Source organism: Podarcis filfolensis (assembly GCF_964270895.1).
Source record: "Podarcis filfolensis genome assembly, chromosome: 2".
Taxonomy (NCBI): Eukaryota; Metazoa; Chordata; class Lepidosauria; order Squamata; family Lacertidae; genus Podarcis; species Podarcis filfolensis.
The window spans coordinates 62900801-62926328 of record NC_139605.1 but is presented as its reverse complement, the minus strand read 5'-3'; the positions used below and the strand labels follow the sequence as shown (position 1 = coordinate 62926328).

At 40.7% G+C, this 25528-nt stretch overlaps 2 protein-coding genes and 1 long non-coding RNA gene across 8 annotated transcripts in view; 1 reads left to right on the top strand and 2 right to left on the bottom strand.

Annotated features, from left to right (window-relative positions):
* The window catches only part of RNF130 (ring finger protein 130), a 47217-nt gene extending 43551 nt beyond the window's left edge, over positions 1-3666 (bottom strand). For all 3 annotated transcript variants that reach the window (XR_014542859.1, XM_083592005.1, XM_083592004.1), the window contains exon 1: positions 2272-3666. Coding sequence is in view for 2 of the 3 variants with exons in the window: in XM_083592005.1 (XP_083448131.1) it covers positions 2272-2530 (259 nt within the window). In the remaining variant the exon portion in view is untranslated. The remainder of the gene's footprint in view (positions 1-2271) is intronic.
* An 886-nt stretch (positions 3667-4552) lies between these two features.
* LOC310752216 lies at positions 4553-23845 on the top strand. The gene is made up of 2 exons (XR_014542869.1): positions 4553-4956; positions 22232-23845. It is a non-coding gene; the product is annotated as an uncharacterized lncRNA (long non-coding RNA).
* FLT4 (fms related receptor tyrosine kinase 4) overlaps positions 19456-25528 on the bottom strand; it is an 85571-nt gene continuing 79498 nt past the window's right edge. For 3 of the 4 annotated variants that reach the window (XM_083591889.1, XM_083591890.1, XM_083591888.1), the window contains exons 27-30: positions 25385-25524; positions 24349-24469; positions 23370-23455; positions 19456-21662 (exon numbers count right to left, since the gene is read on the bottom strand). In XM_083591889.1, coding sequence (XP_083448015.1) covers positions 21443-21662; positions 23370-23455; positions 24349-24469; positions 25385-25524 — 567 coding nt within the window. In that variant the 3' untranslated portion in view covers positions 19456-21442. The remainder of the gene's footprint in view (positions 21663-23369; positions 23456-24348; positions 24470-25384; positions 25525-25528) is intronic. The other variant, XM_083591887.1, reaches the window with a different exon arrangement.

The following is a 25528-nucleotide window of genomic DNA, read 5'->3' as shown; positions in this document are numbered from 1 at the left end:
AAGCTGTTTAGCCACACTATTTTCCATTCAGTATCAGAAAAGTAGCATACAAACAACAGATGAAAGAATTGTTTTAAAACAGTTTTAAAATTCTTTAAATAAAATAAAGCCAACTGGAATAGGGGTTCAGTAAAAAAGTGCCCCTAAAAATTATTCAAGTTCTGCCTTTTTTATTCCACCCCACCCCCAAATAAGGAGAAACCTATTCCTGTGATGGAAAGAGGAAGTGATGGAAAGAGTGATGGAAAGAAGAGTCAAAATAGATAACTTCAGAGACGTAAACTGTCCTTCAGAGGCACAAACTGTCCATATGAGAGGTATGAAATGTCACTAATTTGTGGACCTCATACTTACACCCCACTCTTCCCAAATGGTACAATGCAGAAGCACTCTGTGTCCTACTTCTTATTATTTCTGAATTGCTGTCCATGTACAAGATGCTATTCACTATGGTCCCCCACCTTTCGGTTTGGAGTACTGTATATTTATACAGACTTTAGAGTATTCAATACGTTTATGTCAATCAGTTCTTGTCCTGCAAATGTTCACTCTGTCTGGCTAGAATTGGAGACTGGATGCAGAAAAGCTAACTAAAGCTGCATCCAGATAAATAATTATGGCTGAAAATGCTTTGTGCCCATGTCTATTCCTTGGACATTCAGATATACCTGAATCTAAATTGTACTATCAATAGGTCCTTAACAGTCAAGACAGCATAAAACGAAGAACATCTATAACCTCAAACAACTACGTATTGTTTTCTATTAAATTTGTTCCAAATAATCTTTTTAAATGTTTAGGGCATGTCATTCTCAGCATGCACGTAATGTTAGTTTCACAGGACGAAAAAGGAAAAACCTACAGTATTTAGATGAATTACGCAAGGTTTTAGGCAAACTGTTAACATGCAAAGAGCACAAAAGAAGAAGAAAATTAAACAGAAGGTGAGGTATGAAGAAAAAATAGGAAGTAGAAAATGATACAGGCCTAAGGCTGCAATACTATACACATATACCTAGGAGTAAGTCCTACAATGAGACTTGCTTATGAGCAAACATGCATAAGATCACATAACTCAGAGTGCTGACAATTAACTGCACAGAAGTACTAAATTAGAACTTATTCACCACTTAATGCTTACATGTATGTCCTAATTGCAATTTTAAAAATTAGTTCTATAGCACTTTCCACTTTACAATAGCTATAACACTGCATACTTAATGTATGTCTTATGCTTACATTCCAGAGCAACCATTTTTTCTAAGCAAGTTTTCAACTGTGACAAAAAATCAAGCTACTGTGTATAAGAATCTGCTAAATATATACAAAACACTCTTACACAACTTAAAACAAATCTTAAGCATCAATTTATGCTATCAGGTAGAAGAGAACTTTATTGCTCCAAGGTCTTTCAGAACTAAAAAGGTACTCAAGAGACTGTCAGGTTGAGATTTTTTTAAAAAGACTTACTCATGTGTCTAAATTAATGTAACAGTAATTAATGGATTAACTTTCAAAGGACTAGGAAAAACATTCTTTTTATAGAGAGCTGCTATTGGTGGGACTGCCTGTTCCAGATGGAACTTCACTTTAAAGCAAGTTAAACACTAAAGCTAAGACTGACTGGCCTTAGTCTCAGCTTTGTTTTCGAGGGCCAGATGGCATCCAGTCAGATTGCTTGCAATTAGTTCCCTGATATGTTGCCTACCTCCTTAGAGGGAAGAACCTTGCCACTATTATAATTCAAACCTGGAAGGCTGTAGAAATTTGCAGCAGATGCAGAAACCACCACTTCTTGCCTGTTGGCTGAACCTAGTGTGATACCATACTAGATTGTGAGAGGCTTCGAATCAATCTTGTGTTCAATGCCCTTGAATACTCACAAAGAGCCATTTCACACATTACATGGCAGCAAACTCAGATTTACTTCTGAAGGGCAACTTGACAGGCAGTTCCCAGTAGGCTGAAAAGGAGTGCCTATGATACATGTGTTTTCAACGTGTGTATGTATTTTAGGTGTACACCTAAAAAAATGTGTAAAATTGTACTACATTCACCCAAATGTACTTCACAGGTCAGTCCACGAACTGACTTTCATAGTTACAGATTGCTTAAATAAGGAATTACGGAAACCCAATCAGAACCAATGGGCAAGGGAGAAGGCAGAGGGTTTGATAGTTTTTGTGAAAATTTTAATGTGCACTGTAAGGAAAGCTTAACAAACCAAAGCCTCATTTAAACTAAAGAGAAAGAACCAAAGGAAATCCTTACCTCCATTGATTGGCAGAGGTGCCAAAAGTTGGCCTCTGACAGCTACTTTGGGAGAATCTTGTCCATAGCGCCCACGCTCAAGTATCAGCAAAGTAGGTGTTGAACGATCAGGACTCAGTACAGTCACATTTATGAGGGCTGTATAATATGCTTGACTAGCATTATCTGCACTAGCTGGAAGAGTGTAACAATTAAACAGGACCAAAATGGGCACAGAGGATAAATAGCTCCAATAAGGCAAAACCCACTTTAGGAACATTTTCAGCCCTAAAAAATGTAAATTTTATCTTCAAAACGTCTCTTGAACAAAAGATTATTGTGTGCATAAATTCATGTTATTCCATATCACAATAAAAAGGAATTAGAATCGCTACAAGAAGCAAGAGAGCCACCCTGGGTGCCTAGTCCTTTCCATACATTCAGCCACCGGAGGAAGCTTAAAATGATATGGATGGTGGGGGAAAGGAGATTTTTTAAAAAATATATCGGGTTTTAAAAGGTGGAAACGAATCCGAACGAAGAAGCCGGGATAATAACCTAAGCTCTACAGCAGCTGCAAGGAAGACGACACACAACAGCTTATTCGAAGGAGACGAGGAAGGGGGGGCAGTGGGATCCAAATGCTTTAAAAGCAGAGGATGGGGCTCCAGAGGCCGAGCAGTCCGTCACTCGATTCCCGAAGAGAGGGGCAGCTCTGGGCCTGCCCGCTCGCCTCCTGGGGCTTCGCTTTCTGCCAAGGAGATGGATGAAGGTAGGCAGAGAAGCGCAGGTGGCGGCGGTCGCTCCGGCGGGGCTTCGTATCTCCGGGGGCGGCCGCGGGGAAGGAGCGGCCGACAGTCTCGTCCGAGGGGGGGAAGCAGTCACTCAGCGTCGCCGCTCCGCCCGAGGGGCACAGAGAGACAGAAGGCGAACGGTGCCGCCGCCGCCGCTTCCAGGACAGCCTGCGGCTCGGCAAGGAGATCGCTTCGGCGCCGCTGCTTCGGCCGCCCCGGAGCCTTCGGCCCTCCTCAGGCTTGCTGTCGGGTCCCGAGGCGGAGCCCAGTTTCGCGCGCAGCCTCCACAGACCCTCCCCAGCCCCAGGCGGTCGACTGCGGCGGAGTCAGGAGCCGCGGAAGCTCCATGGAGGCCGACTCGGCTCCGGCCGCTTCGCGGGTCCCTCCTCTTCCTCTTCCCACCCCCACCCCCCTCGCTCAGTCCGGCCGCGCGACCAACAGCCGAAAGGGAGCTCGCGGCGCCAGCAGCCCCACCCACCGAGCAACCGTCAAGCCTTTCCCTTTCCCCCCTCAGCTTGGAAACAACGGCAGCCGGCAGCGCCCGGGCGGGTTCTTACGGCCGAACCACCAACCGCAACCTGCCGGGTAGTTTCTCGCGCCGCGTGCGCAGGCGCACTGCGCCAACCCGTTGCTCGCCCTCGTCCTCTCTCCCTCCTCCCCCCACGCACCGCCACGAGGAGGTGGGAGGGAACTCGAGTGAAAAGTCACACCCACTCCTAGGGGAGGGTGCGCGAGCGTTACAGTCAGGGACTGAGGCAGCGGAGGCGGGGCTAGTTTAAAAATAGTTGGGTTGCGCTGGATGCTGAGGAAGAGGCGGCAGCGCGGTCGCTGTTCTTGGGGAGCTGAACAGTCGAAAAGGGAAAAGGCAGCCTGCGAACCAGCTCCACATCTATATGTATCTTCCTTATATTGCTTTACCCCTCCCCCCTCCACACACTCATTGGACACTGAGGCAGGACTGGTGTGTGTGTGTGTGTGTGCTCCCAACAGAAACTGACCCTTTCTCCTCCGCCGTTACCAGTCGATCGAAGCTCAGTGTTATTATTTTTTTTATAATATTTTTATTTTTCCATATAAACACAATACAACAAACATAAACATACAAAAACAAAAACAAAACAAAAAACATGTATCATTTCATATCCTAATTTCATATCCTATCTTCCCCGACTTCCTCATGCCTCCCCTTTCTGTATTCCAAATTCTTATCGATTGTTCAGCAAATCTTCCCTTATTTTAATTTAAATTTAGACTATTCTTCCTTATTCTCCTTGTCTTAACCATTACTAATAGTAACCATTTACTTTCCAGTCCAACATCATTCTAACTTTCATTAACTTTGTAATATTTCTTTAAATAGTCCTTGAATTTTTTCCATTCTTCTTGCGCTGCTTCTCTTCCCTGGTTTCGGATTCTGCTCGTCATTTCTGCCAAGCCCATATAGTCTATCACCTTCATCTGCCATTCTTCCAGTGTGGGTAGTTCTTGCGTCTTCCAGTACTGAAGCTCAGTGTTATTATTATACCCTCTTCCAAGGGAGCAAAAGCAGGGCAGCAACACCCGTCAAGCAAATCACTCCTTCGCTCTGTCCAATTACCTCACACCGGCCATTCCATTTCCCAGCCATAAGCCCCCTTTTCCTTCCCGCATTATGCTGTGCCTTCCACACGTTGACATAATAGTTAACGACACTCCACTCCTCCCCATCATTTTAGGAGGAAATTGCCTCACAAATTCACTTCTCTGATGAGAGCTAGAAATCCCCTCAGGCTTCGCGCAACCCACATTTCTTTGGGACCCAAGTCCCCTCAAGTCCGCATAATTCACCTTGCCTTGCTCCGGTGGAAGGGCCAAAATCAGTGCTAAAGCTGCACATTCAGAAGGTCCTGGGTCCAGCCTCTTTCATCTCCAGGTAAGGCTGGGAAATATTCTTCTCTGAAACCCTGCAAAGATTTTGCCGGTTAGTGTAGACCAGGAATACATGCCAGAGGCCGGTGAAGCCTGAGATCCCTCTTGCATAGACACACACACAGCTTTCCCCCCAATCCCTCTTTCTCACGCACGGGCTAAGCAGTGTGTGTGTGTTGAGGTCTCATGAGGATCATTTGCCTGGGCGTCAAGATTTCTTCTGCAGCTCCTTCTGATATGCCTATGTATTAAGTTGTTGGTGAGTGCATAGTGTAAGCACGTCTCTTCTGGCTCCTTTTTAATAAGTTAAAACCTCATATGCCAAGTTACATTTCATTGGGGTTAAATGTGGCTTAAGCCATATCCTGATAGAAGAGAAACTTTTTGTCCCACTGGCAATATGCTGGCCAGACAGTGGATTCACAAAAATGTCAAGCTACAGATGCTGCCTATTTACCCTCTGCCAGTCTATCTATATAGCACCTTCTGCTCTGACCCTCTTGATTCAAAGGGAAGAGCCTGGACTGTATCACCAGCTGCCAAAACCAGAAGAGACTTCCTGACATATGCCAAATATATCCTTAATTATATTGTACCTTTATGTGGGTTTTAACTGGAACCTGGTGTGAGAGCCAATCCTGACTGAAAAGCAGTACATAAATAAGTTAATATTATGTAGTGCAATCCCATGTATTTTGCTTAGAAGGGACTCTTATCTAGTTACTTAGGAGTAATACAATTAAACACAGCATAATTTACTTATGAGTAAAAGCACTTAGAATTGCACTGTGATTCATTTTACTAAATATAAACATCCCATTCTTGTTATACCTTGTATCATCAACCAGCTTTTCCTCTCTTGGTGCTTAGTAGTCCTTCATTGTGACTACTGTATTGAGAGTGTGGAGAATGAACGCATTTACTTCACAGCAGAAGAATGGGCTTAGCATGTGTTTCATCTACATCCACACGTTTCATACATACAGAATACTCATTTGGCTATTATGGGTGCACATTTTTCAATGTTGGGGTTAAAGATTCATCTCCATCTTGGTCATACACCGATCAATATTTCATAGATGAAGATCAGGGTATCACTGGGGTGGGGGAAGACTTGTGGCTGTCACATGTGCTGGCAATAAAGGGGGAGAGGCTACGGAATTTGTCCATGCTGTAGCACAGTTTTTGTTAGAGTTTTAATCAGCCTTCTACAACTGATTTAAAAATATTTATAGGTTGCCTTTATGACTAAAATCCTCTCCAAGTGGCTTACACAATAACACATAAAACATTTTCTGAAAATATTAAAACAGAATACAATACTAAAACTTCCAATAAAGCTCACAACATTAATAAAAGCCATAATAATAAATACACATGCATCCCAGGAATAAAACATAATTTGCAGAAGTGCAAGGGCAGCATAAGGTATAAATAAGCCATTGAGACTAAGCGGGTTGTCAAGGCCTTTCTGAAGACCTAATAATAATAATAATAATTTTTTATTTATAAACAGTACTAACTGTATAGCAGCCAGCTGGCAGTGAATTCTGGAGTCATGGGCTATCACGGAGAAAGCCCTCCACATTGTGCCCACCATCTTGGTGGCATGCAAGTGAGAATGGCCTCAGTTGTTGGCCATAACATGTGAAAAGATTGGTATTAGTGAACTTGGTCCTTCAAATTACTTGGATCCAATCCCTCTAAGGTTTTAAAAGTTAAAATTGGCAAATTGGGCTTGGAAAGCACACCAGCAACCAGTGCAAGTGGCACAATAATGGTGTCCTATGACGCAAATACTAGCACCCATCAGGATTCATGTGGCTACATTCTGAACTAGTTAAAAGTTTCTGAGTCATGTTAAAGGCAGTCCCCCCAACCCCAACCCCCCCCCACATTTCAATAGTCAAGCCTAGCTTGCCTGTGAGAAGGGCATGGGTTACTGTCTGAACTTTCCAGAGAAGGTTGCAGTTGGTGCACCAGCAGATGCACCATATATATAAATAATACCACCACATGTAACAATGGTAAAGTAGTTGTAATTTTGTTCATCAATATGGAACATCCCATTCATGTGAATCTATCTTGAGATTAGTATCTAAGGTCTTGCCTTGGCCCTGCCATTATCAGAAATACTAGAAACAGGGTCCTCTCAGGGGTGGCTCCCTGACTGTGTATCTCACTACCTAGTGAGATTTGCCAGCCCCCTCACTCACAGACTTTAGGTATGTGCTAAAGACTAGCCTGAGTCTGAAGGCCTTTTAACTGTCATATTGGACTCCTGTTTTATATAGCTGTTGGCTTGTTGTTTTTTGTATTGCTTGCTATATTTAATTGGTTTTAACTTGTATTTATTCCAATTTATTCTTTTAAATTGCTTTCTGAAGGCTTTTTGCTCTGAAAAGTGGGTACACAGATAAATAAAATAAATATGCATGAAACCACTCCGGATCACTTTTTATGTCCTCAGAAATGGATGCCACAAAAAATCCAAAAAGAAAACTCAGAAGCAACCTTCCATCTAACATTTATGATGGTTAAATGCACTGTTTTATTTTTTACTTTTAGTATTTGTTGCAGAAAATATTTGTGTTTTGAAGCAAATAACCACCTGTCTGCTCTGCAGAGACATGTCCTGCCTAGTTATTTTGTTAGCAGCAATGGAAAGCCCCACATTGAAGCAATTATTAATCTTTAGCAGTGTGGTTAAATGTTTCCTTTTGGAGAAGCTAATGTGTTTGTTGTGAATGATACACTTGATCACCAGTGTGAGGAATCTAGAAGCAAATTGCATTGTGCTAGTTTAATTTTTCCTTTAATGAGGGCCAAGTTTCCCTCCTCTTCTTGGGTGGCTTTCAACAAATGCAGTATGCATTGTGCGTGCTTGTGAGAGCAAACATTGACCCACAAAACCCACTAAAGGCAGATAACTTGTGGATCTGTAAAATCCTCAGAGATGTCATTTATGAAAAGCTCTATAGAAATGTCAATATAATACAGGAAATGTTTTTGAAGTGGTAGCTGAATGTTCTGCTTTCACATCACATCTCCCCCACCCCCCCACCCCCGTGCTTGGGAAATGCAAGGTGATGAACCACAGTGGGTCCACTAATGGCCTTTTAAGCATTCTGCAAAAACTCTTCATCCTGTACTCAGGGGACTATGCAGCAACAAAAATGACAAATATTCACATTTCACTAGTGTCCTTCACAAGAAATATTTACTGTGTCTAACCGTGGGCAGATTGCTTGACAACGTTTAATGTTTTCCATGCGTCTTTGCTATTGAAAATAATACACTTATTATTTTAACAGAAAAAATGGGTTCCTGTATTTGTTCTGTCACAGGAATCAGGAGACAGCTCTGTGGGAAAACAGCTTGCATTTTATAGCAAAATTAGAACAACCTTATTAGTTCACGTCTAGCCCACTTGCATTTGCTTTTACTTGAAGCTATAAGAAAATAATAGAGCTATAATGAACCGATCCATTTTCTATCGTTGTACTACATTCTATAATGAGTGTTTGTTACTGTACATTCCATCTTGTATCTGAATTCACACAGATGACTGTGACCAGCTGCAATGCCTAGCAGATCTTGCTAGATCCTTCTGACTACAATGAAGATTTTTATACCTGTTACATACTATAGGTGGTCAGACTCTTGGTCCATCTAGCCTATTGCTGAATATTCTGTCTGGGAAAAGTTATTTCAGATCCCAGAAAGAGATTTTCCCCATCACATTATTTATTTATTTATTTATTTATTTATTTATTTATTTTTCATCTGGAGGTGCCAGGGGTTTAACCTAGGCTCTTCCACATGCAAATCATGTGTTTTATAACTGATGTGTGGTGCCACCCAGTAGCAGAAAGGCACAGAAACAGGCCTAGCTAAAATTATTCTGCTGTTTGGAATCAGTCCTGTGCACATGGCACAGTTTGATTCCTTAGCTCCACATCTGTTCTGCATATAGATGGGCATCCATGATGTCTGATGTGAAGATAATGTAGACTTGGCTGAGCTATCTGCACATTTGTGTGAAGAAACATACCATTAACAATAATTAAATAAGCACGTGAAATCTCTCCTGCCAGTCTTTTCTGATTTTTCATTGCCTTTACACTCCTTTTCAGTATACAGGCATGCTTTTTTCCAGGATACTGTACTCCATTACCTATCAGCAAACCAGCAAAATAAAGCCAGGATCACATCCTCACTTGTTGTCTTGGTTTGCTGACATTTAGACAGAGTTCACTGGTTTGGACATAGCAGGAAACTTTGACTTAATACATCTAGACTTTTCATACCAAAGAACCCAATGCACAGTTGGAGGAGTGGAGAAGCAGAGGAGAAGCATTCATTCCTGATGCTTGTTCCTGGCTTCATAAACCATGGCTTATGACGCTGGAAAGGCTCAATCAAACTGTGCAAATAAAAAAGGGTTACAAAACTACAATCCAGAAGGGGAAATTGCAAAATATCACCTATGCCTCAGGCACCAGAACAAAAGTACTAGTTATACAGAAAATGCCTTGCTGTTCCACTATGATTGCTCAGAACTGGTCTTGTGCTTTCATTGCTGTAGAGAAATTTCACAGTTCTACAGTGAATAATATCTCCCAATCTAGTGCAACTTTATTGACAGCTCAGCTGTACTGTAAAGTGTCACCGCATCAGTGGAGTTGACAGTGTTCACTTTTATGCAAAGCAGAAAATACTTGGGAAGAATGCTGCTTTTCTAAATGTGTAAATGTCACGGTAGCACCTTGTGTCCCTCATGCAAGCAGTAACACCAGAACTAAAATCAGCAGCAAAAGCTGCCTGCTTGTCTCCTTGAAATTCCTTCCTATGCAGAATTTATGAAATCTGTCTATAATATCAGCAACAGAGGATAGAATAGCATCATAGGTGAATATAGAGCTTATGAATATCTAGAGCAGGGATGTAACGAATATCACAACAGTTTATATAACAAGTTTTCACTGCATTTGGTTCTGCTGGGTGACAGCTAAAGTTTTAGAAATGTTTTGGAGATGTAGATTTTGTTTTGTGCTACGTAAATCTCTGAATAGTGGGATGTTCCAGGGAAATCTTATTCTATAGAGCAGTTTTCCTTTGGCTAAAGTAACACTAGAGACTTAGTGTGGCATTTGTAATAAACTGCCTATTTACAAATGTACAAGCTGAGCAGGCAGGAAACCCAAGCAAGTGGACAAAATTCTAGCCTCATCCCAGCACACTATTAAAGATCAGTTCTACTGGTTGGCACCATTTTGTAACCTTTTGTAACCAATTTGCATTATCCATGGATTGGGTCAGCGTCAGAAGATTTTAGCTCTCTTGGCACATCCATTTTTCACACAGATTGAGCAAATACAGCCTCCCTCCAAGAAGGTGTGTCTACCTACATTAGACTAAATAAAGGGCAACAAGACTGATAGTAGTGACTAGCCAGTAAGGAAATACTGTATTTACTCAAAGGTAATGCACATTTTTTTTGGCCAAATTAACATTGCGAAAATTAGGGCACACATTAGATTTGATGGCGCATATTACCTTTGGAAGCAAATACTTTTTTGGTTTCAAGGTTTTGAAAATTGAGGTGCGCATTAGATTCAATGGCACGTTAGATTCACGTAAATACAGTACATACTATCAAACAATTAGAACCTAGAAAGAAAGCTTTGCTCTTTGCTTAGCCCAACAGCACAACATAGCTGTAACACTATTATTTACAGCAAGTGGAAGCTGCAACAAAATGTTGCTCTCCAGTGCTCCAGCCAGTTAGTCACCTATGCTCCCTTCCAGCATACTCCATTCCATACTCCACTCTCCCTGGTCTTTTACCAACCCTACCAACCCCCCCCCAACAAAAAAAACCAACATACACAAAAATTTGGAATGAAGAGTGATTTTAAATGCACTAAATAATAACAGTATTCTGTGGAGCATAGGAAGTTGCCTTATACCAAGTCAGACCATTGGTCTGTTTAGCTCAGTATTGTTTACACTGACTGGAAGCAGCTGGCTAGGGTTTCAGGCAGGGGACATTCCCAGCCCTACCTGGAGATGCCAGTGAATAAAACTGGGACCATCCTTATGCAAAACAGATACTCAGCCACTGAGCTACAGCCCTTTGCTGTGACCACTGAGCATGATCTCAACCCCTTGGGGATTGGGGTTGGTTGGTCTCAATAGTTTATTTTCCTTCTGTTCCTTTGCAATCCTCCTGGTTCTCCCTCCCTCTTGCTTTCCAGCAGCTGTGTTTTGGCTACAATCCTAATGGCACTCACAGTTTTTTAATATAATTCTTCAATGTGCTTATGTACACAGATGGGGCTATATTTGTATGAAGTAAATAATTCTACGACTATTTTGTTTCAAATGAGTCAAAGCACCTTATCAAGTCAGTTCAGCCATTCATTAAGAAATCAAAATGAGAAACAGGTACAAAAACACTGGATGCATTCATACAACAAACCAGACAACTTGATGTACTGCTGTTATTCAGAAGTAAATCTGCAGCACAGCTATATACAAAAGCACAAACACTCCTGCATGGGCAAAGAGAAATGAAAGTAAATCGTCCAATGGGAAATATTTTCATATACAGTACAACAGCATCTTGTGTGCAATTAACTTGTGCGATCTCAACCTTGTATGGTTGAAAACTGGCTGGTTGAAATCGCACAAATTAATTGCATACAAGGTGAAGAGCTTAAAAGCTCCTTTTGTGTTGAGTTTTCCTGGTGGAAAGAGCTTTTAAGCTTGCATACTAGGTTCTGGGATGTTCTTGCTGGAACTTGGAACATCTCAGAGCTGGCACAAAAGCATCCTAGAGCCCACTAAGTAAGGCAGAGAGCTTTTAAGCTTGGAAGGTACAGGTGGTTGCCTGGAAGTAGTTCAGAACTACATGAGTTTGCATATACTCACCATCCTTGGAACATACCCCCCCCATGCACAATTGTACTGTCTTTCTAATCAGGCAAAGCAGCATTCATTAGTGTTTATTACATTACGTACTTTAATTGGTGAACAAACTAAAGTCCTTAGGAAACAAAACACACAAATCAGTGGCAGATCTATTGACAGAATAAAAGGAGCTGAACTCTTCTTGACCCTTCCGTCCTTTAATTTCTTAAATCCCACCACACATACTTTATTCTTAGACCCCTTCTCTCTTTATACTAGGGCAGACCCCAGTCTCTTGGATCCAGTTTCTTCTATGTTGTATTCTTCCACCTGCCTCTCTTCTTTTCCCCAGGTACAGCTTTTATTTCCATTAAGACCTTGTCATCCAAGATTCCCTCTGTAATCATCTTTTCTCTAGCTTGCATGAGCTCAGATTCTCTATGCCTCATCCCTAGTATCGTTTTCACTAGAGGAACAGGAGTGCGCCTAAATGCCCAGACATCAGAACACTAGGACATTCGGCAGAAATTAAATGACTCCACAATATTTTCTTTTGAAGAAGCATTATAATTCCTCTAAGCTTTATGAACAGATATGATTAGTGGATAGTTCTTAATGAAAAGTAGAAAGGCATATAGGCCATAATAGGTTTTCCTTGATGCTAAGGATAAAGAGAAAATGAGGTCTATAGCATTTAAAGATTTGTTTGGGAATACAGTAAATGTAAAATAAAAAAAATAAACCAGGCGTGCCTCATGTACTTTCCATTTACTGACAATCTAACAGATAGCTTTAAGATTTTTTTTTTTTTTACTAAGAAATCCACATATCTGACACTTGCGGACAAGCAATAGTGTGCTGTGCATGAGGCTCTGTGTAGAAATAGCTGCTAAATAGACAGCTATGATTCTTATTGCCAAAATGGTTCCTAAGTGTTTTACAACAATAAAATCAATAAAATCAATGCATCATTAAAACACACAATAACAATTCAATTGTGCCCAAAACATCCTTAATTAAAATATGCAATAAAACAAACAATTAAAAAACTGTTTTTAAAGCAGTTTTAAAAACCAAAACACAGTTGAAACCATCAAACCAGAAGTTCAGTTCAGGGGAATGCTTGCCTAAACAGATGTGTCTTCAGGAGCTGGCAGAATGCCAATACTGATGGGGTCTCTTATATATCAGCAGGGAGGGCATTCCACAACATTGCTGCTGCCAGTGAAAAAGCCCATGTTACCACAAGCCTGTAATTATTGCAAAACTAAATTAGTTCCTTTAGCTGATCTTACTGCCCTTGCTAGGCAGTGAATAAGAATACTTTTTTCAGTTAACCTGGTCAGCTTATTTAAATTTTGTATGTAAGTATCTATCAAATTGACACTTTCTGAAACAAGATGCAAACCAAAGCACAGCTTCAAAATTCACTCATCCAAATTTAGCATTGTATTTTGCCAACCAATATTTACAAAAATGCATGTATTAGGAGAAATTACTTGCACAAATGTGTACATTACTGAAAACTGTATACAATTGTTTATTAGGAGAAATTCACACTGAAATGCTGGTGAATTTTCAAAATTTTCAACAAATTGCTGCAAAATGTGGAGAACTGGGTTTAAGATTGGAAAAATGAGAATCTGAGATGTGAAATAGACAGATTCTTCTATCCCTACTCTGGACCAGCTGCAAGGAAAGCCCAACAAAGCTTGCATTACAATAGTCCAGACAATTTACCAATATATATGCCACAGTAAACACATTACCCATGCCCAGGAAAGCTTTGCTACCTTAGCTCACCTGCTAGAAGGACAAATGGTATGTGTTGGATTGAATTATCACACCCCAAACTGGTGGATGCTTCAGTCAAAAGTGACAGAGCGCAAATGACTCTAGCATTCAGAACTGTGTGTTGGATTAAAGGTCTCACATTACCCTTTTGCATATGCAGGTGACCCAATCCAGAAGTAGTTTGCTCACCCCCACCAACATCACTACACTGAATACATCTATGTCAGTTGTTTGTGTGTGCACAAACATTTTCAGCACAGGTGTGTGTAGCAAAATGCTTACTTCATCATCGCTTAGGTTTTTTGAACAAGAACAGCCGTATTCTGGGGTATATTTTATGGCTTATTTTTTTTAAGCTGGTAAGTACATGAGTTAAGTCATTAAAGTTTAGTGTGGGACAGTTACTGGTCCAGATGTGTGTCTAGTAAAAACAACAACTGATTTGCAAGTTTCAGAGCGATTTGCTGATTGTAATACTGATCAGTCACTAAAGCCATCTTGTGTCTGTCACGCACAAAAGCACACCCTTGTACTCTTCATAAATTAATTTGGAATAAGCACTGCCCATTATGTTCAAAGCTATGAAGGACATACAGTCGTACCTTGGTTTGCGAACACCTTGCAACTCGAACATTTTGGCTCCTGGACACCGCAAACCCGGAAGTGAGTGTTCCAGTTTGCGAACATTCTTTGGAACCCAAATGTCCAGCACGGCTTCCGTAGCTTCTGATTGAGTGCAGGAAGCTCCTGCAGCCAATCGGAAGCTGCGCCTTGGTTTCCGAACATTTTCAGAAGTTGAACGGACTTCTGGAATGGATTCCGTTTGAGAAACAAGGTATGACTATAATACTAACCCCATGTATCTGGAGGTAAGCCCCACTGAATTCATTACAGCTTCTGAGATGACAGTTAGGATTGCGCGGCTACTTCTCAGTAGACACATGCAGGATTACACTACAAATGGATTATCAACAATATGCTTTGAGAGGATAGAAGGCATCCATACTGTTTAACAGCTCTGATTGGGAGAACAATAACCAGGGTTTTATAGCCCTAATCAAACCAGTCAAAGAATGGTAATAAATGCTACTCTTTCACCAGCTTTAAGTGTGCTAACAGTAAATCATACATATTAATTAATATTAATATGTTTGGTTGGTTTTAGCCCATTGCAGGTAATCAATCAGTGTTTAGAATTCACAAGCAGTCTAACATTCACATTCTACACTAGCTGCAACTTCCAGATCACAAGGGGAGACCTACCTAGAGTGCATTGCAGTAATTCCATCTTGTTATTACCAATGCCTGGGCTGCTGTGGTCTAGAAACAGTTGCAGTTGTGACACCAACCACAGCTGGTTGAAGGCACTCTTAGCCACACAGGCCACCTGACCTTCCAGTGACAAAGCAAGATTCAGGAGCACATGCAATGTAGCTGCTCCTTCATGGTATAGTCCCATCTAGGGCAGGCAGTTGACTGACCTCCTGGATCCAGAAGTCATTCATCCACAGAGCCTCCATCTTGCCATGATTCAGACTCAGTTTATTAGCCCCCATCAGCCCACTAATACATCCAGACACTGGGCCAGGGCTTGCACAGCCACTCCTGATTACAGAGAAGTAAAGCTGACTGTCATCAGCGAACTGATGAGACACAGGGGGCCGAGACTCCTAGCTGTCATGATTTGTTTTAAAATAAGCCTCCAGCCCTTTTAAGGAGTGTTATGAAGCAAATCCTGTAGACACTGTTCTAATCAATTCCATTGTGAGAAATGAGCCTTCTCCCACCTTTCAGTGTTTGTAGACAATTAGTGAAGCCAGAGCTAGACTGATGAGTGTTCTAGAGAAAATTAAAGTCATATACTCACCAGGGAAGATCAAAATAGCTTCAATATGAAGATGGAGAAAGGACTTTCTGGCTTATTTTGAAGCCGTTTTGAGATCATCCTGGTGAGTGTATGACTAATTTATCTCTACATTCAGACAATGGAAAAGAAATCTCATTTCATCTTTCTAATTCAGGTCCAATTTAATGAGAAGCTTCCCCCCCACTAAGTATGAAAACATTCTTAAAAACCTTGTGAATATATATAGTTACTAAATTCGTATTAAAGGTGTGGCATTATGAGGGGATCCTCAGCAAAACCTGTCCTGCTTCCTTAGCCTAGTTTGAGCTGAACGTGCACTTCAGAAGGCAATAAAGGATTTGCCAAGGAATGCAAGTGGTAGAGGACCCAACAACATTCTGGAGAATGCTTGGCAACTTTTGCCCACAAACCCATGACTGTCACAAGGCTTCCTCTTACTGCAATAGTTCCTGTTTATAAAAGTGTAGAATTGCTGTATCAAAATTAACACAGCAGCAGTAAAACAAAGTACATTCTGGAACTGTGCTTGGAATTCTATTAAGTGCTATGGAAATATGGATTTTCTTTCAATTCACACACATCTGGTTACATTATGTATGATATGGGGAAGTGCATCCTGTCCATTTTACAGACTGGAAAATGAGACTGGAGAAGAATCCCAAATCACACAGGGTATCTTTGACACCAAAGAGGCCCAACAAAGATCTTGCAAGTTATAGATAACCACTCTATAAATAGCTCATCCTTCTCCCTCTCAAATGTGAATTTGGAGCCTAAGAAACAATTCTTGATTCTTACCAGCCAATTTAAATTAACTCCAGAAGTATTTTTTCCACACAGGGGACTTTTCATACATCTTAATTGATTAAAAATGTATATTACTCCATACAGACAACAGATGCATTTCTACAGTGCCTTTAAGAGGTTACAGCAGTGGCAGAAGATCCAACAGAAAAGAGGTTACTTTTCTGCGGTTTTGTCCTGCGATAGTCCTGTAATTTTGAAGTGCCTTTCTATATATTCATGCTATTTAAGATCTAGAGTCTGCATTAAAATTAGACACTTGCCCATACCGAGGGCAAACTGATTCTTTCTCAGAGTTTCTCAAAACACTGCAAATCTGTTCAAGGGAAATGGGAATCAGATGAATACTACCCAGACTTTTAATGCTTCCACTTAGTGAAAACTAGAGAGATATATTGTAGAATGCAGTAGTGGTAAGGAAGCTGTGGTCCTCCAGATGCTGTTGGAGTCCAACTCCCATCAATTCCAGTCAGCATGGTCAGTGATTTGGGATGATGGGAGTTGCAGTCCAGCTATATCTGGAGGTGCACAGGTCCCTCACCCTTGTTGCAGAAGAAACTGAGGCTGCAGCGTCAAATAAACAAGACATATCCAGCATGCAAGCAGCTTGTATAATCTGCATTACTGACAAGTATGGTCCCTGATCCATTGGGAGTTTCATTCAGGAGTAGAAGTGTTGTCCTGTGCCAGATCTTTCCAACAGATATGTTCTTTTAAAGAATGACTCAGTCAGAATCAGAATTTCAGAGCCATTTTTATCAGAGAATGGGGAAGTGAGAGTAACCCTTGCATCCGGAAGATAGCATATGCTTTAAAATACTCTTTGAAACAATAGAATAGTGGACAAAGAAAAGTTGAATGCTTTATTTTGCAAGTCTGTATTTGCTTTTATGTCCTAGAATACTGCCCACCACCATTCTTTCTGTTATCCATTTATATTTCCAGTTTTGCAGTAATTGTGCTTATGCAGCTGGTGTCCTGAACAGAGAAACTGAGAAACAAGACTTTTTTCTTTGGAGATATAAAATCTGCACACTGTGTGGATGTTTTGTATTACAAATTTAGGAAGACAACAGTACCATTAAAAGACCATGGTGAATTGGGGTGCATCAATCACTTTACCCATCAAATAACATCAGGAGAAGTAACATATTAAAAGTAATAGGCAAGTAGTAGTGAAAGTGCTCAGAACAAGATAAAATAAGGATGGTGAGGAGCTCGCTTCCCCAAAATTGTGTAATTATTTGGGAATTTCTCTCTATGGCCTACTCTTTACAGTGAGCATCAAGAAATCGTAAAGAAACTGCTATCTCACAACAGGGAAGAACTGAACATGTCCTGAGGCACTTGGTTATTTGACCTAGCATGAGCAAATTGCCCCTCCCTACTCACTGAGATATCTATAATTGGTTTTCATTTTTTTCTATTAAAAAACACCCCAGTTTACAATTATTGGTGCATTAATGGGATACCAGTAATACCTTCATCTGTAGAATTGATATGGCCTTCTACCATTGCAGTTTGCTTAACAGAGTTTTACAGAGGTTGCTACTATATTGGTAAACATTTATTTAAATGCTTTATTTAAGCAACTGAAGCCATGTAAAATTCAGCAGATAAACACAGAGGCGAATCAAGGGTCCCTTGCACCCTTGGCAAGGAGCTATATTGGTGCCCCCCCATCACTTTACCACAACACCATATTAGAAATTCCTACATTTTACACAACCAAGTACTGGTACCCGAAGCATCCGGAGTGAGAGTGAGGTGAAGAGGAAGGGTGGGAAAAAAATGTATGCCTTTCTGTTGCGGTGTGAGAAAAACGGGAAGCTTCTCCTGCGTTTGAGCTTGCCACAATAGCAGTGTCATGTTGCCATATATATACGTCATACACTCCATAGCTTGGTAGCTGGTTTTTGGCCCCCCCCCACACCTGGGCCCCTGATTTCGCAAACCCCTAATTATACCTCTGGGTAAACAGGAATATGACCAAATAGAAAAGAGAAAAAAAAGATGATAGTTTTTAAAATAAGTTATTTTAATGAAATGGAAATACTACTGCTAGTTTAGTATTGCAAGAGAATAAAACTGGAAGTGGAATATAGAATGTGGCTTCTTCACACATTAACACTGAGGGCTGCTTTCCTTGTGACATTTTAATCCTGTGAGAGGTGGATGCACACACCCCTCAAGATACACCCTATGACTGGCCACTGTGAGAGGAGGATGCTGGACTAGATGGGCCTTTGGCATCACCCAGCAGGGTTTTTCTTATGTAAACACTGCAGGAACAATGTCACATTTCAAAATGCTCCAATTCCTGAATGCTGTGTAGCTGCACCCCAAAATGACTTAATCGAGAGTTTATCCCCCATTAAAGATCAACCAATGCCTATAGCAATACTACAGGATGAGCAAGTCACATATTGATGTTCATAGAACACTAAACTTGTTATGGTTCCACACTGTCCCTTATCTTTTTAAACTAGGTATTAAGACTAAGGGCACTTCTAGACTGTCACTGTTTTTGAGCGGAATTCAATCACATACTGGAAAATTCAGGTTGCAGAATTACAGCTGATTTTGAAGTATTGTGCAACAACCTGCTCTCCCACCCCCACCCCCCACAGATTTTTTTGCAGTAAGGGAAGTGCCAGGAAGTGTGGGATGACACTTGCTTTGATGCAAGGTCATCTAACCTTCCTGCAAAGAAATGAGAATGAATGCTCAATGAACAGGTTGCTTGGTCCTAAGGCAGCTGCAACATGATCTTTCAGCTTTCCTGTAATCTGGAACACTTGATTAGATTAGATTTACAGCTTTGCATGTGTATCAGGGCAGGGGGACTTCATCTGCATCTGGGTAGTGATTCAGTGCACTAAAAGTACATCTGAAATGGGTCTGGTTTGTGAAGTTCTCAGCTGTTCAGGTCAATGGGATTCTGATAACAGAAAAAAGGAAGGAAATCTTCCATGTAGAATTGTGTTTTCCATTTGTACACCATTTATATACCTCTTTGAGTCCTCCTCCCCCTTTCTACAGAATATGTAATACACAAACAGAGGCAAGAGAACTTTCATCCCTTCCACACCTGATAATAACTAAACCACAACTGTATACTTATGTAGATAGGAAATGTAATAAAAAAGGGGCAAGACATTGAGTGCACTCATAAAGATACAAATGAATGTAGAAAAGGCATGAACAATGATAATTACAAATGTGTAAATGCATAAAGCCCTCTTATGGAGGAATATATATAATCTGGAGGGGGGGAAACATATGCCCAATATGAAAAAAATAAAATAAGCTAAACCAAAACTATCAGTTCTATAAACAGAAGCCTGGCCTGCAAGCAGAAATTCTTTCACATGGAGACACAATTGAGAGTGAGAGCCTCTGACACTGTACAGAATTACAAAGTGAAATTCACAAGCTGGTCAAAAGCCATTTCATAAGGCTTTCACAGACATTTTCCTATGGCAGCGTCCTTCAGAATTAGAGCTGGGAGGGAAAGGCTCGTAGGCTATGCAAGGGAACAACTACACAAACAAGTTCAGATTGACTCTAGACTTATTCATCATTTATGTAAAAAACAAAACCTCATTGATGAAATGGTTTACAATTAGAAGATGGAAAACTATGCTAAGGACTGTGTCAGGGAAGAATGCAAATGTGTGTATATGTTTAGTAATATCCTCAAATTCCAGACTCAGGGCTGGGCTCAGCTAACCAGTTCCACCAGTGGAAGCCTAAACAAGGACTTCTGCGAGCGCAATGGGGCTTTCTTCCCTTCGGTGCCCCATATCCTCCCCCATTGGCTCAGGGATGAGGTGTCAGGAGAACCCCTGGAACCGTGGACAGCAAGAGGATAGGGTAGATTGTTTAATTAGGCAAGCAGAACAGCTTGCACTAACAAAATGACCTGCATTGTATTCCTCCTATTATAAATAATGCAAATTGATACATTTGCAGAAATTTATTTTGTACTATTTATTCTAACATATGATATTTTGGGAAGAGGAAGTAAGGATGTAGGAATTGGGAGGTAGAGAATAATAAGTAGAGGGACAGAGCTAAAAACACCAGTTAAGGGTTTCATTAGATTCTCTATTATTATAAGGTTGCATTCAGTTCCACAAAGACAAAGTTCCATACTTTGCCGTGGGATGATAAGGGACACTAAATTTTTGAAAATGATGGCTGCCAATAAAGAACATTTTATAGCTGACCAGGGATTCAGGGGTGGGGTGGGAGATGACTGAACACATAAATGGGTTCCAAGACTGTATATGTCAGTAGATAGTGAAGGAAATTAATTTCCACCTTGAACTAGTTAACACCAAATCCCCCACTGCACAGAGATAAAGTGGTCCGCTTGTACTAGAGCAGCCAATAATGCCACCACAGACATGGGAATGGTGATGGAATAAAATCTATAATAGGCTTAGTGTCTAACATAAATGAAATATGTAACACCATACAAGAATTAAGTATGTAATATATAGTTTTGTACTGATGTGTCTATAGGGAATGCCTATATCTAGTGAAGCAGGACTCTCCAAGTCTGGAAATACTGCTGCTCCTCCATTGCCCAAATTCATTCATTTGCTTCTTCCCCCTCCCATGATAGCTGAGTTGAAACAAGAGCAGAAGCAAACAAGGCTGCATATCAGGAAGAAACTCAGCTAAGACACATCTATTTTTATCTGACCTGAAATGAAGCTTATTACGGCAAAGTATTTGAATGGAGGCTGAATACTGAGCGGAGGCTGCAGCTCTCTACACACATCCATCTGGTGGCAGAACAGTCCTGTTTCACCCAGGGAACTGCATCCAATATCTAATTGAGGATGGCAGGGCGGTAGGGGGCAAATACAGAATCAGATCAAGGAAGTGTGCTAGTGCCAAATGCAAGGACTATATCCCGCATCAAAATGCTTGGCATCTATCTTCACATCCAAGGAGTTCGCCATCTGTTCCACAGGAGTTCCCTACTGTGGATTCCTCAAGGATGAAGGGAAAGTGGGCTCCACTGAACAAATGTAGTGCTGCATAAGGGGCGAAGTGTAGTCTCTCAGCAGAGTGTCTCCACAATCTGTTCTTCCCTTCAGTATTGGTCTGAAAAGAATGAAGCATGGAGGAGGGAGGGACTGGCTCCCTCAGTGGGTGGAGTGCAGCTGCCTTCCTCCGACTGTTCTGACAGTTCCCCATATTCACTGTTGTAAAAAGTCTGGCCTCTGAGCTGGGACTGGTACGATGGCCGACACCTACCCCTCAGGTCTGATTGATCCACTATTGATTCTGCATTTCGACTGGATCCTTTACTGCTGTTGGGGGTGGGGGAAGAAAGAAAGAGCAAGAGACAGGAAGTCAGTTCTTCTGAGTAAGAGATAGTATTCTAATTGACTGTCCAGGGGGAAAAAAGGTTCTTAGCATCAGAAAGCTCAGGGCAAGCACAGCTAGCCATTTAGCAGGTTGGTAATTCTACAAGATGTATGAAGTTACATGACAGAGGACTTCTGCGAACCGCCCTCAGACCTCCGGGCACAGGGCAGTATGTATGTATGTATGTATGAATGAATGACTGACTGACTGAATAACTAAATAAATAAATGCAGAGAGCATCTTTCTAATGAGAAAGTGAAGGTGGTGCACCAGAAATGAGATGCAAGAATGTAGTTTTTTTGTAAACCTTATTGCTGTCAGGAACTTGATTTCATATAGGAAAACTGGATTCAGCTACTGGCAGATTATCCCTAAACAGACTTACTAGAGAGTAAGCCCCATAGAGTTTATAGGATTGCACTGTAATATCACTTCTTCAAAGCAGGGAGTTTCATTTTAAAAACCCAAAAAAATATGTATCTATGTATACTGATTTTCTTATTGCTTTTAGACCTACCAGCGATGTACCTCATGCTCACCACCAAGGATTTCATTGTTTTTATCCACCATTTCTATGGGAGGATTTGAACGAAGCCAGGAATCATATAGGCCAGTTAAGTATCACCAATGGTTTTGAATATCAGCTGAGTTACACTTTGAGCTTTAATAAATCTTGTATTTTTCCTGTGATTCTTCCCTCCTTTGTCAGACTTCAGAAAGTCTGACTTTTCTCAGTAGTGGTTCTATTTCCACAGGTACAGATGCCTTTAGTGCTACTCTTACATCTTTTTAAAAAGGGTAGAGTATTGACATGGGCAGTGACATATCAGAAAAGTGAACCTATTGCAACTCAGCACATATTCATTATAATTATTACAGTGAATATCATGTTTGTCCCTATTTTTTGTTTATTTCAGTCAATTTTATGCTTAATGAAACATAACAGGATGTATACACAGAACAAGTGCAATACTCCTGATAGTATGGCAAATCAATTGGACTTCCCCTTGTAGCTTAGGAGCTCCCCATCTGGCAGCAGCCTAAGTCTCAATTATTTCAATGGGAGAAACAGATTAATTCTCTCCCTGAAATCAATGGAACCTAGCCTGGTTTTGTTCTATGTGTTCTAAAAGTAGCCATAAAATAGTTCCTTGATGGTTTGAGTTGTCATTTGATGTCATATCCACTGTCAAATGCATAACAACTACAGAAACATTTCACACTAGCTGGGGAAAGAATCACACTTTCCCAATGGCATTATATTGCAGTTTGAGCATTGGGAATATGTGACATTTCCACAAGAAAAGTGTTTTCTTGAAAGAACTGTACCTTTGCTGCTTGATTGTCTGGAAAGCTCCTTGATTTCTTGCTGTATTTCATGCCCGTGTAATATGCTTCCTCTCTTTATTTCCTTGCACAGAGTCAACTGACTCCACTCAAAAGCCATTAAGCTCAATCAACCCTTTTTGTTACAAATGCCATCAGGAATGCTGCCGCCAGCAGCAGGTTACAGGAGAATGGATGCGCTTGCATTTCTGTGCTCCCAGCACATTTACAGGAGGCTGCAGTGAGGTTTGCTGCAGAGGACACTGCTGGGTATGTTACTGAGGGCTGTGAGATATAGCGAGGAGATCTAAATAACCAAGTACCTGAATGCACTTTCTTTTCTGTGTCTATTTTCTATCCTCTCAAACTCCTCAGATGCCAAAACCATCCCACTGTCTGTCTGATTGTCCTGCAAGGGAGCAGAAAAAAAATAAAAAGTGTTAGAAGTGCCAGCCTTGTTGAGCAAGCATTCTGAATTTTTTTTACCAGGAACCTTTCCTCTGATGGATGGAGACTGAAAAGCAAATGTAGGGCAGGGAACAGCTGCAGATGATGAGCTGAGTGGAGCTTAACTCAGCCTTGTATATATGCCTGTAAAACTTAGAAGCCTGTACAAATTTTTATAAGCATGTTATAGAGCATGTTGAATTTTTCAACTTTCAAAAATGAGGGGTGCTAAAAAATTGTAACACAACTTCGGAATTCAAAAGATCTTTTGGTTAAATTAATATAATTAAGTTTTGCTTGGTAAGTAAAATGTGTGCAAAATTGCATAAAATCATTAAAAATGATTGCCAAGTACTTGTAGTTATATTATATATTAGTATTTATTATTATTAGTTATTATTAGTTGTTGTTGTTTTGTTCTTATTATGTTGCATTACCTGACAATTTTCAGAAGGTAAAATTTAAATTCTTTGGTTTTCTGAAAGCAGTGTATGTGCTTCTTCATCAGAAGTAGACTTACCAAACCAAATGTTGTCCAATCACAAAAATAATAGCAGATTTGAATTAACACACCCTACCACCATTAATACAGCAAATACCTTTAACTGGGATGTAGTTGCCTAAATATAATGAGGATGGGGAGTCCCTATATTCTATTTTTAGAAGAGTTTCCTCAATACACATCTAGCTTTCATGCCAACTGTAAATCATCGTGTTAGCAATTTGTGTGAATGTTGAAGTGTGGCAGAAAACACAGTTTAACTTGTCTTTAGACTGCAGTAATGGACAAATATACATTGAACTGTTTATTTTTCATTTTTTCCTTCTGTCTCACTACCACTTTGCTCCACTCACCGGATGTGCTTTATACATGGTTTGTGTCATAGGAAATTCTTCAAAAGTCTTTATTCTGGATGGACACCTTATCTGATTCCCACCAGTTAAACAGCCAGGGAAAGACACACAGTTATAATATCTGGGAGAGGACATAAAGTAAAGGGTGAATCAGAAAAAATACTGGTGGAACATACACATTAAATAAGGAAATCTTCATTTGTGCTCTTCTGGTCAGCAATACTGGGTCAGTTAAGACATAAAATTCTGCAGAAAAAAAGTAGCACAGTCTGAATGTGTTATTACCCTTTCCCCTTGCTCCTCAGGAAGTATGTTTAAGGCCTAAGTAGACATTGCACACAGATTTATGTAGCTTCAGGAAAGGAAAAGTAGCCTGGGAGAAGCCACTTTTCCCAGTCCTCAAGGATGAAAAGCAGGTTGAGGGCTGGTTTAGAACAGGAATATGGATGGCAGAGAAATTTTAAGAATCCCCCTCCCCCTGCCATTCTTCTACTGCTACACATATATTGCATAGAGTGCCTGGTTTAGCCCTTAGAATAACCTTGGTAAGTACAGCAGTGATTTAAATGTAGCAACATGAAGCAGGATTCACCAGCTGTCACTGGGGATGTTGATGCTTTGGGTGGAAATGACATGTCTCTCTTCCTATGCCACCCCCATAGCTACTGTCACTTTGCATCTCCAAGATGAAGACAAATATTGTGCATCAATGGCCTTCCATTTTTTAGTGCTTGGGGTACCCACCTTTTCCAGTCTAGCAAAAAGTATTTATTGTCCCACATGTATATTATCTGGACATGTATAGAGCAAATCTTGCTGTTTTATTATCAAGCAACAGATAAACTGTATTTTGGGGAGGGCAGGGGTCCAAGTCAAATGCATAACATCCATGAGAAGTAGTTATGGTTGAAAATATTGTTCGTAGCCTAATGATATAAAAATGTTTGATGTGAGATAATACTGCCTTTCTAAAAGGCTTTGTTCTTAGTTTGGCCAGCTCTCAGCTTGACTCTTCCAAGATTCAGCAGGGACTTACCTTGCTGCTATATTGTGACAGTGCATCCTCAAGTCAAATTCCTCTTCATCAGAATTCTGCTGGATGGAGGAAGCTACCTGGGAGAAGCCATCATCTTCAGAACTCTGAGAGTCATTAAGTGGGATATAATCCTTCCCTTCCTAA